The sequence below is a fragment of the Crotalus tigris genome, unplaced genomic scaffold (assembly GCF_016545835.1).
Source record: "Crotalus tigris isolate CLP2741 ecotype Arizona unplaced genomic scaffold, ASM1654583v1 scf7180000024338.4412243, whole genome shotgun sequence".
NCBI lineage: Eukaryota > Metazoa > Chordata > Lepidosauria > Squamata > Viperidae > Crotalus > Crotalus tigris.
The window spans coordinates 1,024,908-1,039,391 of NW_024100508.1; the positions used below are offsets into that span (position 1 = coordinate 1,024,908).

The following is a 14,484-nucleotide window of genomic DNA, read 5'->3' on the forward strand; positions in this document are numbered from 1 at the left end:
AATTCACTTATTATATTTCCAAGAAGATTGCATATTCATGATCAGATTAAAAGCTACAGTACCTTTTAGTTCTTGTTAATAAATATTAGTTCTCCTTTAGGTTTTTGTTGGAAAAATTCCTAGAGACTTGTACGAAGATGAATTGGTGCCACTTTTTGAAAAGGCAGGCCCCATTTGGGACTTGCGACTCATGATGGATCCACTTTCTGGACAGAACCGAGGCTATGCTTTTATCACATTTTGTAGCAAAGATGCAGCACAAGAAGCTGTTAAGTTGGTGAGTGTTCTGCCATAAGACCAGGTATGGTGCAAATTAGAAAAGTAAGTATTTGCCTTACAATTTAGAAATTGTTAGAACAAGATACACTATATAGTCTCACTTTCTCCCTATTTTTTCTCAGTTAAACACATCCTGCTTGGGTATTTTTTGTATTTATAGGTAATGTTGGCTGCAATATATAAGTCGCTTGATGGTGAGATGGATGGCATACAAATTTTAAATAAATAATTAAATAGCAAAATATATTTTATTGGAAACTAACTTTTAGAGGTTCTAAAACTCTAAATTTTGTCAATGCAAAAATGCAAATGCTATACTAAATAATGTAAATATCTAGTCTTTTAATCAATATAGGCAACTAGAGTTTGCTGGTATCTGTATTTTCATAAGCTGAAAGTTCATGGGAAATGTTTAATTGTTTTTCTTTCAGTGTGATAACTATGAAATTCGGCCTGGTAAACACCTAGGTGTGTGCATCTCGGTGGCAAATAATAGGCTGTTTGTTGGATCAATTCCAAAAAACAAAACAAAGGAGAATATACTAGAAGAATTCAGCAAAGTCACAGGTAAGGAGATGAGGGCCTGTGCTGTTGTAAAAAAAAATGGCTTCAATTTTGTTGTTGTTGTTAGTTGCGAAGTCGTGTCCGACCCATCACAACCCCATGGATAACGTTCCTCCAGGCCTTCCTGTCCTCTACTATCTTCTGGAATCCATTTAAGCTCACGCCTACTGCTTCAGTGACTCCATCCAGCCACCTCATTCTCTGTTGTCCCCTTCTATTGCCTCAACCTTTCTTATGGTCCAACTTTCGCAGCCATATATCACAAATGGGAAAACCATGGCCTTGACTATACGTACTTTTGTTGGCAGGGTGATGTCTCTGCTTTTTAGTATGCTGTCTAGATTTGCCATAGCTTTCCTCCCCAGGAGCAAGCGTCTATTAATTTCTTGGCTGCAGTCCCCATCTGTGGTGATCTTGGAGCCCAGGAAGATAAAATCTGTCACTACCTCCATTTCTTCCCCATCTATTTGCCAGGAATTGAGAGGGTCGGATGCCATGATCTTGGTTTTCTTAATGTTGAGTTTCAAGCCAACTTTTGCACTCTCCTTCTTCACCCGCATCAAGAGGCTCTTTAATTCCTCTTCACTTTTGCTTCTTGACCCGCATATAGGTTTCTCAAGGGACAAATAAGATGGTCTGGTACTCCCATCTCTTTAAGAACTTGCCACAATTTGTTGTGATCCACACAATCAAAGGCTTTAGCGTAGTCAATGAAGCAGAAGTAAGTGTTTTTCTGGAACTCCTTAGCTTTCTCCATGATCCAGCGTATGTTGGCAATTTGATCTCTAGTTCCTCTGCCTCTTCGAAATCCTGCCTGTACTTCTGGAAGTTCTCGATCCACATACTGCTGGAGTCTAGATTGTAGGATTTTAAGCATAACCTTACTTGCATGTGAAATGAGTACAATGGTGTGATAATTTCAACATTCTTTGGCATTGCCTTTCTTTGGAATTGGAATGTAAACTGATCTTTTCCAATCCTGTGGCCACTGTTGAGTTTTCCAAATTTGCTGGCAAATTGAGTGTAGCACTTTTACTGCATCATCTTTTAATATTTTGAATAGTTCACTGGAATACTGTCACCTCCACTAGCTTTGTTGTTGCTCAGCTTTCCTAAGGCCCATTTCACTTCACATTCTAGGATGTCTGGCTCAAGGTCAGTGACCATCCCATCGTGGTTATCATCGTGGTTAAGCTCATTCTTGTATAGTTCTGTGTAATTTTGCCACCTCTTCTTAATCTCTTCTGCCTCTGTTAGGTCCCTGCCATTTCGGTCCTTTATCATGCCCATCTTTGCATGAAACATTCCCTTCATATCTCCAATTTTCTTGAAGAAATCTCTGGTTCTCCCTATTCTATTGTTTTTTTCGATTTCTTTGCACTATTCATTTAAGGGCATTCTTTTCTCCAGCACAGGAGATGGAGAATCCACCAATGGGTTAACTCTGTCTTCCTGCCCATTTGACCAAGTCAGCCAAACTTGCCACGCCTGTCCTGGGCTAGGCCACACCCAGTCTTGACTTGATCTCAGCCCTACAGGACATGACAAAGTTGGCTCCCGGCAAGTTGTATTGCTTTTTGCATTGTTTATACTTTATACCATTGGTGAATTCTTCTGAAATCCTCAGTCATTTCTACAGCGCTGGGATCAGTGCTGTTACAGATGACTGTGGAAACTTAGGCTTCCCTTTAGTTCCTCAGAGATCCTTGTAAGAAAGAAGGCTTCTCTTATTCTCTGAACCCTACCTCACAGTCTGCAGCGCTGGGATCGGCGCTGCAGCTGGATTGATTAGACCTTCAGGGGGGTGGGGTTTTTTCTTGATCAATTGGCTTCCTCACTCCAACGTCTGAGACAGGTTTGAGGAAATTTGTTTTGGCATATGCCACTGCGGGATCATGGAGGCCTAGAGGGCCCCCTTTCCTGTCGGATTGAGAGGCCACCATCTTTTCGCGCCGGGTTTTAAATTTCATGCTGAATTGATTACCCCCAGGATCTAGGAAACTTGTTTTTTTGGCAGCCACTTGCCTTTGGCAGCAGCCACTGCAGAATCGCTGAGGCCCCAAACGGTCTCTTTTCCACCAGTTCAAGCGGCCATCACCCTTTCGGCCCAAATTGTTCCTTTTCGCATCGAATCGCCTCCGTGGGATTGCGGAGGCCCCAGACAGTCCCCTTTCACTGGATTGAGCGATCGTCAGGTTTCGAGCTGAATTGTTCCTGTCGTGCCGGATTGCCGCTGCGGGATCACGGAGGCCCGAGAAGGCTTGCTTTTCTGTCGGATCGAGCGGCTGCCATCTTTTTATTTAAATTTGAGCTTTCACGCCCAATTGCTCCGGCCGCCATTTTTGGCTGCCGGGACGAGCCGTGGCGACAGAACAAAGTGATTCCCCTCCAAGGGAGGCAGTTCTCACATCGCAGCACAGTCCCCACTACTCGGGTCTTTTCTGACTTAATCTTCACATGATCTTGATTCTCTCCAGGCCTGGCCTACATCCACACTACGCCCTGTGCTTTACCATTTGACACGTACTGTATTACACGTGTCCCCAGCTGATCTGAGTGTTCATAATAATAATAAAGACACTCATAGGTGCATTTTATTACCTGGCCACCTCTAGTGGGCTAAACCATCCCGCCCGGCGAGTGTGATAACACCTCACTGTCACAGAGTTCTACATCCAAGCAGGTTTGCTGCGGCCATAGGCACGGCCGGATTCAGGGAACAAACAGATCATTTCCCTTACTGGCCAAGTGGCCAGGGGAGCAGGGCAACACACATTGCCTTGGCAATCCCCTGCTCCACCTGCTCAGCCTAACCCGCCCACTGATCTCCTGCCAGAGCTCCCTCTCGGTATCACTGAGATAGCTCACACCAGATTGGAGGAGTCCACGATGTCTCAACCTAAAAACACCACCTCCCCACCCACTAGCCATAAGAGGCAGAAATCCTCCAAACAGGAGGCGGCAGGCAGGATCAAAGCCAAGGCCAAGACCATCTCCGGAAGGAAGCCTTCCAAATTGGCGGAAAAACAGGCTAGCAGGAGGCACCAAGCATTGGAGAAGGAGTTCTCCAAAGCACAGAAACAGGCCAGGGCAAAGGCAGAGCAGATAGAGGAGGTGGCCTTTGATCTTCCTGTGGGGCCCTTGACCTCTGCCCAAGGGGTCTGGTTCCCGGAAGGCAGTCCCACTGCAAACCTTCTTCTGGGGTGGATGAAGTCCAAACTATCCAACAACCATCATTATCACAAACAATCCCAGAGGCCACCTTTACCCCCACAGCGGCAGGACTCAGGGTGGCTGAACCCGAGGGCTCCCCTTCTGAGGATGGCTCCAAACCCTGATCACTCAGGTGGTTGACCTGGCACTTGCTGCCAGGTCGTACCACGTGCCCAGGCCGGAGTCCGTGAATTCTATATCCCCATCCTTCTTTCAGTCGCATGTACCTGATTACCAGGGTCCCTCCTCACCCTCCAGATCATCCCATAGCAGGGTCTCATCTCCTCCGGAGGATGACCAACCTGACATGTCATGGTGGGAGGAGGAAGACCCTCCTCCAGACCCTCCACCATTCAGAGGTCTATTCAACCCGACCCTTTTCTTGCCACTGCTACGCAGGGCCAGCGCAACAGACCTGATCAGATTCTCCAGTCAGACCCACCGCCCAGTTCAGCCTCGAACCCGGTGTTCTTCGAACCCGTCATAACTCAGCATCATGTCCCTTATCCATCACTCTTTCGGAACGCGCTCCGAAAACAATGGGTGTCGCCCGGCACTTTCCCTCCCCTGGGGGGAACGGACAGGAAACTGTTCAGTGCAGTGCCAGACCTGGTAGAGGGCTGGAGGTGCCAAAGGTGGACGAACCCTTTGGCCCCCTCTTGTCCTTGTCTGCAGTGTTGGGGGACATAGCAGAGGTGCTAAAGGCCGAGGACAGGAGATGGGAACTGACCTTCCGCAGAACTCACCAGGTGGTGGCGTGGGCAGCAAGAGCTGCCATTTGCACATCCTTCTTTGCCAGAACTTCTCTACTCTGGCTTCGTCAGTTACAAGCCAGGCTTCCCCCGGAGGAGGTACGTACACAAGATCTGAGCAAGCTTGTTGCAGCATCAGAGTATGTCTCAGATGTGACATTACATCTGCCAGGTTCTCATCCAGGACCATTGCATCCAACGTCTCAGCACGAAGGATGCTATGGCTCAAACAGTGGCAAGCCGACCCAAAGTCCAAATGGCGTCTAGCCACGGCTCCTTACCAGGGTGGTCAACTGTTTGGAGAGGCCCTTGCCCCTTATTTAACCAAAAATAAGGACAAGCGGAAGGTGTTGACACACCTCAACAGACGAGCCGACAGGCGTGCTAACCCGTATGCCCGTAAGCAGTCCTTTCAGCCAGGAATGGGCTCAGGCTCCACCCAGCCTCCCCGTACCTTCATGACCAGACGGGATCGTCCGTCCGACGGGACCGGCCCCAGACCACAATTCCAGAGCAAATGGCCCTTTGGGGGGGTCACTCCTATAGGAGATCCAAGTGACTCTCGACCCGTTCCCCCCATAGGTAGCAGACTCGCGCTCTTTGCCCACCAGTGGGAAGTCACCACCACAGGTTCCTGGGTCCATCAGACCATTCGATACGGTCTTCCCTGGAATTCGTAATCAGCCCCCAGGGCGCTTTGTCTCTTGTCCCCAATCAAAGAACCCCATCAAAAGTGGTCTCATGCGGGAGGCCATTTGACATCTCTTGGAAATAAGGGCAATAGAACCTGTGCCGGCCGGTCAACAGGGGCAGTGTTTTTATTCCATCCTCTTCGTGATTCCCAAAAACTCGGGGGGATGGAGAGTGATTCTAGACCTCAAAGGTCTGAACTCCCATATCGCATACCGAAAGTTCAAGATGCAGACGCTTCAGTCCATCTTGGGCAGCATAAGGAACGGAGATTTCCTGATGTCCATAGACCTTGTGGAAGCGTATCTCCATATCCCCATCCTTCCTGATCACTGACAGTTCCTCAGGTTCTGTTACGCAGGCCATCACTACCAGTACAGGGCCCTCCCGTTCAGCTTTTCCTCAGCTCCAAGGGTGTTCACCAAAGTTCTGGTGGTGCTGGCCGCACACCTTCGGTTGGTATCGTTGCGCGTCCAGTGCTGTCTGGATGACATTCTCATCCAGTGGTCAACCATAGGCAGGTGGATCAAGGCTTGCATTGCGGAGGCGTACCGGTTATATTCCCTTCCAGTGCCACGGCACAGCACATTCCACTCGCAGTGCTGCGACCTCCGCGGCATGGGCCACGCAGGCCTCCATCAAGGAAGTCTGCAGGGCGGCAACATGGTCCTCGTTTTTTCCCTTTGTGCGGCATTATAAGATAGACCGATTTGCATCTACGGACGCGTCCTTTGGATGGAGGGTCCTTAAGCAGGTGGCTTCTGGGAATGTGGCTCCGGTCTCGTCTGTTTCCCCCCCCCCATTGGGACAGTGAGGCTTTGGTATGTCCCGTTGGTGGATTCTCCATCTCCTGTGCTGGAGAAGGGGCGTTGTCTTACCTGAACGCCTTTTCTCAGCACGGAGATGGAGAATCCACTCCCGCCCTTAGGGTCATATTAGGAGTCCAGGAGCCAACACGTCAGACTATCGTCAGCTGTTTTCGCCTTCTTCAAGACTGGGTGTGGCCTAGCCCAGGACAGGCATGGTAAATTTGGCTGACTTGGTTAAATGAGCAGGAAGACAGAGTTAACCCATTGGTGGATTCTCCATCTCCGTGCTGAGAAAAGGCGTTCAGGTAAGACAACGCCCTATCTCTTCTAGCTATTCTCTGGAATTCTGCATTCAATTGGGTGTATCTTTCTCCCTTGCCTTTCGCTTCCCTTCTTTCCTCAGCTGTTTGCAAAGCTTCTTTGGACAGCCATTTTGCTTTGTTGCATTTCTTTTTCTTTGGGATGGTTTTAGTTGCTACCTCTTGTACAATGTTGCGAACCTCCGTCCATAGTTATTCAGATCTAATTCCTTAAATCTATTTGTCACCTCTACTGTATATTTATCAGGGATATGATTTAGTTCATACCTGAGTGGCCTAGTGTTTTTCCCTACTTTCTTCAATTTAAGCCTAAATTTTGCCACAGTCAGCTCCTGGTCTTGTTTTTACTGACTGTATAGAGCTTCTCCATCTTTGGCTGCAGAGCACATAGTCAATCTGATTTCTGTGTTGACTGTCTGGTGATGTCCATGTGTAGAGCCGTCTCTTGGATTGTTGGAAAAGAGTTTGCTATGACCATCGTATTCTCTTGACAAAATTCTATCAGCCTGTGTCCTGCTTCATTTTGTACTCCAAGGCCAAACTTGCCTGTTATTCCGGTTATCTTTTGGCTTCCTACTTCAGCATCCAATTCCCCATGATGGTAAGGACATTATTTTTTGGTATTGATTCTATAAGATGCTGTAGGGCTTCATAGAACCGGTCAGTTTCATCCTCTTCAGCACCAGTGGTTGTGGCATAGACTTGGACTACTGCGATATTGAATGGTTTGCCTTGGATTTGCACTGAGATCATTCTGTCATTTGGGGGATTGTATCCCAGTATTGCTTTTCCTACTCTTTTATTGACTATGAAGGCTACTACATTTCTTCTGAGGGGTTCTTGCCTGCAATAGTATACCTGATGGTCATTCCTGTCCATTTTAGTTCGCTGATTCCTAAGATGTTGATGTTCAGTCTTGTTTGACCACATCCAGCTTGCCTTGATTCATGGATCTTACATTCCAGGTTCCTATGGAAAAAAGATCTTTACAGCATCGGACTTTCCTTTCACCACCAGATGCATCCACAACTGAGCGTCCTTTCGGCTTTGGCCCAGTCGCTTCACTCTTTCTGGTGCTACTAGTACTAGCCCTCTGCTCTTCCCCAGTAGCATATTGGACACCTTCCGACCTGAGGGGCTCATCTTCCAGCATCATATATTTTTGTCTTTTGGTACTGTCCATGGGGTTTTCATGGCAAAGATACTGGAGTGGGTTGCCATTTCCTTCTCCAGTGGATCACATTTTGTCAAAACTCTCTGCTATGACCATAGCTTCATTGAGTTACGCAAGCCCCTTCGCAACGACAAGGCAACAAACCATGAAGGAGGACTTCAATTTAATATAGCTTAATTTAGAAGCCACGAGATTCCTGGATGACTGCAGGAGGCTTATAAATTAAAAAAAAGTCAACAAAAAAATACGTATATAAAAATGAACTCTGGCTGATAGGAAAATAATACACTAGATTATAACACATTAAATAATGTCTAAAAATAATGAAATGCTAAATAAGCATGCAGCCTTGTTGAGCTTTCATAAAGCAAAGGGTTTAGGGGAATAGGATAATCATGATTCTGAACTTAATTCCAGGTTATATGTAGGTTTTCATATGAAAAGTCTCACTAATTTGGCAGAAGGTGAACTACTTTCATTGGTGAATTTTCAGTCCACTACCAGTCACAATATATTATTCTGTCTGTCTTTTATTTTTTTACTATTATTGTTTTTTAATGCTTTTATTTACTGGTCTGTGACTGTAATAAAAATAGATCGATTTTCATTTTGGCCTAATGGCAACAAAATAAATTGGCCTTGCATTGTTCATAGCAAGAATAATAATAGTTAAAATAGAGGTGTACACAAAACAGGAATCAAAGCAGTTGTGCTTGAATCATTCTGCTGAACAATCTTGGTTGCTTTATGTAGTTGCTTTCAAGGAAAACACTTGCAACACACACATTTTCTCTAGCTTTGAACACTCAAAATGATCCAAGCAGTTTGCTTCAAAGTTCTTTTCTGTAATTGAAAATCTTAAAAATACCAAGTTTTACTCTGAAAAACATGACACACTTTTTGAACTAGAGACATTTTCACACTTTTAGTTATTTAGGGTAGATGGAAAGAGCGAAAACAGCACCTCCATTTCTCAAAGAATTGATAACATTGTACCAGAACTGAAAGCAATTGCATCTTTCATGAGGTGGTCTACAAATAATTGTGATGAGATGAGTAACACTTTCATATTTCCTGTAGCAGAAAAGCTTGGAAAAATAGTTCAAAATAATATATCAAAATCCAGCCAGGGCTGAATCACCAGCCCATTTGCAGTAGAATCCCTACCTGTGATTCAGAAGAATATTTCCTTATTCTGAATATCTGATATCTGCTAGGTAGTAGTTAAAGCAATGAGTCTGTTTTTGCCATTTTATAAAAAATGACAGTCATGAGCTGTGATTTTTTTCATCTCTGTGCTGGGTCAGGGAGCATCATTTGTATCTATTTGCCAGAAGCAAATGCGGTATTACAACAGTAAACAGAGTAAAAAGAGCAACTTTGTAGAATCTTAAGAGTTTCCTTTATGCTCCCCAAAAGGTATATTTTCACAGCGCATTAGTTAAGCCAGGGGTCTTCAAACTTGGCAACTTTAAGACTTGTGTACTTCAACTCCCAGAATTCCTCAGCCAGCCAAGTCTTCAGCATCCTTAATAGTTTATTTTGAAACCTCTTTTTTAATTAACCTTTCAAATGAGAAAAGTTTTAGTCTTCAGTTATTTATCAGGTGTTTTGTTCTTTCAGAAGGTTTAGTTGATGTGATCCTGTATCATCAACCTGATGATAAAAAGAAGAATCGGGGGTTTTGCTTCCTTGAATATGAAGATCACAAATCAGCAGCTCAAGCTCGACGCCGGTTGATGAGTGGGAAAGTGAAAGTCTGGGGAAACGTCGTTACTGTTGAATGGGCTGATCCAGTAGAGGAGCCAGATCCAGAAGTCATGGCAAAGGTAATAAAGTAGTAGCTAAAATTGACATGATCTGAATTAAACTTCACAGATAGGTTTATTTTTTTTCTTCTTGATTATTTCTAGAATATCTGTTTACCTTGCTCTGTGTGTGTGTGTGTGTGTGTGTGTGTGTGTGTGTGTGTGTGTTAGGCCATTTTGCACTCAGAAGGGATAAAGTGCCATTGTGTGTGTGTGTGTGTTTTTTTATGCATATAAACAACAATATAAGATTTATATCTGGTAAAAAATAATTTCTAGGTGTTTTCAGAGACGATGATTCTAAGCATCATGGATCCATCATAGATCCTTTTTTTTCTGAATTACATCCTGAAGCACACCATTCCAGCAGCATTCTATGTTTTTCATTAGTTTGATAGCTGAGTTAGAAAGTAGAGTATTTGCTAATCAATGCCTATTATTGTTTAAAAATGGGTTTTTTAAAATTGAGGAAAATGGAAATATTGCTATCTTCACACATGGAATCTCAAGAGGGAGGAGTGAAGGGCTTTACTGAAAAATTTCTATAGAGCAAACATTGTTTTTTAACTATGCTTTTAGTTGCCACTATTCATAGTGAAGGTAAAAATAAGAGTTGAAAGAACTCTTATGATTGAGGTAGCTACAAATCTTTCTTTAGGCTGTACTTTTCTCTGGGCAGGTTTGCATGACTGAACAGATCCTGAATGAATGTGGGAATTGTTTTCCAAAGCAGCATGACTAGAAACCACTTATCCAAGGGTTTTTTTTTTTTAAGGCTTCTGTGTCTTCTTTCCACCTGAACAAGTTAGAAAGGGAGCAAGGTTTTGTTTTATTTTGTTTTGTTTTGTTGTTTATTTTGTTTTTCCATCTTATAGCTAGAAAAAGTTGTCACTCCTCACATTGATGACACAGTAATCTCAAAACGAATCATTGCACTGCAAAAAGTTGCTGTGGTTTCTATAGTTTAATTAATAATAAGCACAAGGGGGATTTGGCCTTACAGACAGCTTAAAAATATTTTAAATAAATGCCAGTTTTCTTAACAGGTGAAAGTTCTATTTGTGAGGAATTTGGCCACTACAGTGACAGAGGAAATATTGGAGAAATCGTTTTCTGAGTTTGGAAAGCTGGAAAGAGTGAAGAAATTAAAAGATTATGCTTTTGTTCATTTTGAAGATAGGGGAGCAGCAGTTAAGGTAGGTAACATTGTTATTAGGCAAAATTGCGTGGCTCAGAACTTAACGAAATATCTTCTTAAAAGCAGACCTTTTTTCTCATATGGAATGAGTTATAATTAGGTGTCTTCTTGTACATAGTTGTGCTACCATTTCCTGTCATTCCTGTGAGTTATTCCTTAACTTTCTAAACAAGAAACATGCTTCTACTATTGTGCTGTCTTTATTGCAAAAATAGTTATGGTTCATAGATCTTCCTACAAAGCAGCCTGAGACTTCCTTTACTTCCCTAGTAAGACTCATAATGTTAATATAGCTTTTTACACACTTGACTCATAATGCTAATACAACTCTTTTACACAGTTACTCCAAGGGTAACCTCTATCCACATCCCCCATTGAACTCAGATTTATTCTAACAAAATATGGGCACAGTTGCATAGGAATGTCCATCTTCCATTTTTATTCCAATAATCAAAGTAATAACTCACTTCTCTATTGTATTGATGGGAAAAAGAATATTAATGGATTAAGATAACTGTTTGGAATTCATGATTCTTTCCTTTTATTGCAGATTAACGTTTGTTAATTCCCTATCTTGGGGTATGTGTCTGTCAGTGGGGAAAGATCAGGTTCATGAAGGTCCAGTTAAATTGATTTATTGCTAATCATGTCTAGGCACAGGAAACTAACAGTTAGCACCTGCTTGAGATTAGATAAGGGTCAACAGAATTCAAGGGAGGTTGGACTTCATTCACTTATGGCTACATAGGGATTATAGGCTGATCCTTCTTTTTAACTCTGCCCCCAGGTTTTGCCACTCCTACAGCTGCTGGGGGACATGTAGGGCTAAATTGGGAAGAAAGGACAAACAATCTATTTTACATTCTTTGCACATTAAAAGGTGTTACAATAGTTATACTGGGGAACTCCAGATTTAAATCCACCATCATCTACCCAAGCTCAGAGGGAGGTTTAGAGTTTATGATTGAGGGAAAAATCAGTGAGGGAGAGAGATTGAGCACCTCTATGGAATGTGGAATATATTAATATTACAGTTTCTATTTATTGTTTTTTAAAACTATTCTTTCTCACAATATGTTTTAGAATTTTTATAAAGCAAATGTTTTAGCTGCAAAATAGCATTTAGAGCCTTGCAACTTCAAATTCAAGGAGAAGGCTTCCATCTCCTGCACTGCTTGCCCCAAAGTTTCTCTTTCCTCTTAGCCTTGTAGGCTCCCAAAAGGCAAGGCGAGAATTGCAGACTTTCCTGTTGCATTGTTTCTTACAAGGGCCCGCGTACTGCATTTTCCTCCCAGGGAAGGTTTGCCGTCTTATTCTGAAACAAAGAACCAAAATGAGAAATGTAGTATGTACAAGTTGGGATTGTGTAGGTTGGAAAATATTTGGACTTGGGAACTGAAAGGTGGGAAAAGCTGAAGAGACATTACGCTCCCAAATACAATTTAAATGTATTTTTTCCTTTCAAAACAGGCCATGAATGAAATGAACGGAAAAGAAATAGAGGGGGAAGAAATTGAAATAGTGTTAGCCAAGCCTCCAGATAAGAAAAGAAAAGAACGCCAAGCTGCCAGACAAGCCTCTAGAAGCACTGCGTAAGTGTTATAACTTCAGTAAACTGAAATGTAGCAGTAAAGGCACAGATTATTATCCTTTCCTCCAGATGGAACAAATTAATTTGCTCAGTCCCATCTTCTAAAATTTACTCCAACTTGTAGCAAGGCTGGAGAATGGTACAAGCTAAGGTGTAATAATTGGTGTACGTCAGTGCCAACAAGAAAAAAAAATCCACGTTTAACTGTTCCTCACATGGGCTGGGGGTGGAGGCCAATTTTGTCAGATGGCTTAGAGCTGCAGCTGTAGCCATCCATCAGTATGTTTAAAAGCAATCACTCCCTTAGCATATCTAGTGTGATCTTCCTGGGGCGTTCAGTGGAGAAAGCAGTAGGCCAGGATCCCTTTCCTCTGTCCTCATCTGCTTTTAAATCTGAAAGGTTATTCTCTTTCTAAACTGGATTCTTTAAATTGAAAAAGACATGAGACAAATATTGAAAAACACACAATAAATATGTTATTATTTTTCCCCCTCCTCACTAGGTATGAAGACTATTATTACTACCCTCCACCTCGTATGCCACCTCCTATTAGAGGCCGAGGTCGTGGAGGGAGAGGCGGCTATGGCTATCCCCCAGATTACTATGGCTATGAAGATTATTACGATGATTATTATGGCTATGACTATCATGACTACCGTGGTGGCTACGAAGATCCTTACTATGGCTATGATGATGGCTATACTATAAGAGGAAGAGGAGGAGGAAGGGGTGGGCGAGGCGCACCTCCACCACCTAGGGGGCGGGGAGCACCACCACCAAGAGGTAGAGCTGGCTATTCCCAGAGGGGGGCACCCATGGGACCACCAAGAGGAGCCAGGGGTGGGAGAGGGGGCCCTGCTCAGCAGCAGAGAGGACGTGGTGCTCGTGGAGCCAGGGGCAATCGTGGGGGCAACGTGGGAGGCAAGAGAAAAGCGGATGGTTACAACCAGCCTGATTCCAAGCGCCGTCAGACCAACAACCAGCAGAACTGGGGCTCCCAGCCTATCGCTCAGCAGCCACTTCAGCAAGGTGGAGACTATGCCGGTAACTATGGTTACAATAATGACAACCAGGAATTTTATCAGGATACATATGGGCAGCAGTGGAAGTAAGATCAATAAGGAGGGCATGGGAATATTGACAAGATAAGAATTTGGCTATAGTTCTACATCCTTCCAAAAATTGGCTTATTGCTTCATCCTTCAATAGTGATTGGCTGCCATGTGTATTGGGCTGAAGAATCACTCTTATGTATATATTCAAGTCTTTTTTTCTTCCTTTTCTCATAAATGCACTTGGACATTACTGAGCTTGCAGATTTCCCAAACATAGTTTGGGGATACGATGCTTTTTATCGTTTTAGGCTTCATTTTAGCAGTTTATCAGCAAGGATGGGCAACACTGTTAAATCATGATTTTGCAAACCTTCTGTTTTTGGACAGTTTCTTTTCTTTCTTTTTCCCTTTTTCCTTTTTGGATTTGGGATAGATTACATAGGCTTCTGCTGTACATAAAGTAAAGCTAGTACTTTGTCTCCATAGTTTTAAGGAATTTAAAAAAAATAAGTTTTCTTGTATTGAAAATAACATGATTGTATGTTTTGCATTCCTAGAAGTAGGTTAACTGTGTTTTTAAATTGTTATGACTTCACACCTTTTTGAAAATCTGCCCTACAAATTTGTTTGGCCTAAACGTCAAATCCGTGGCAATTTGTTCCTTGATGTGATTGTATTTCCAATTTCTTGTTCATGTAAGATTTCAATAAAACTCAAAAACCTATTCAAAACATTACCTATTTCAAATTCCATTGTGTCCTAAAAGATTATTTTATTGGTAATCCTTGCAAGAAACATTAAAAAAAACTGCCTATGTGAGTGATCAAATTCATGAAAAATTCTTGCAATTTCCAACATCTGGCATTGGTGGCATGTGAGTCAGTGCTAGGTCCAGTAAAATCAAATTGAAATATATTAATTGGTACTGTAATCTGGTTGCATTTAACAGTGAATTGGTTGCTTTCTTAACAGCTTTAAATACATCTGAAAACTTGCATTTAAGCTCTTTTTCGGTCAGTTGCGAAAGATA

General features: G+C 43.0%; 1 protein-coding gene across 7 annotated transcripts in view; it reads left to right on the top strand.

Moving 5' to 3' along the window:
* HNRNPR (heterogeneous nuclear ribonucleoprotein R) overlaps positions 1 to 14,188 on the top strand; it is a 37,374-nt gene extending 23,186 nt beyond the window's left edge. For all 7 annotated transcript variants that reach the window (XM_039325535.1, XM_039325536.1, XM_039325539.1 and 4 more), the window contains 6 exons: positions 101 to 277; positions 711 to 846; positions 9,425 to 9,630; positions 10,656 to 10,805; positions 12,278 to 12,399; positions 12,902 to 14,188. In XM_039325535.1, the coding sequence (XP_039181469.1) occupies positions 101 to 277; positions 711 to 846; positions 9,425 to 9,630; positions 10,656 to 10,805; positions 12,278 to 12,399; positions 12,902 to 13,511 (1,401 nt within the window). In that variant the 3' untranslated portion in view covers positions 13,512 to 14,188. The remainder of the gene's footprint in view (positions 1 to 100; positions 278 to 710; positions 847 to 9,424; positions 9,631 to 10,655; positions 10,806 to 12,277; positions 12,400 to 12,901) is intronic.
* Positions 14,189 to 14,484: the final 296 nt, after the last annotated feature.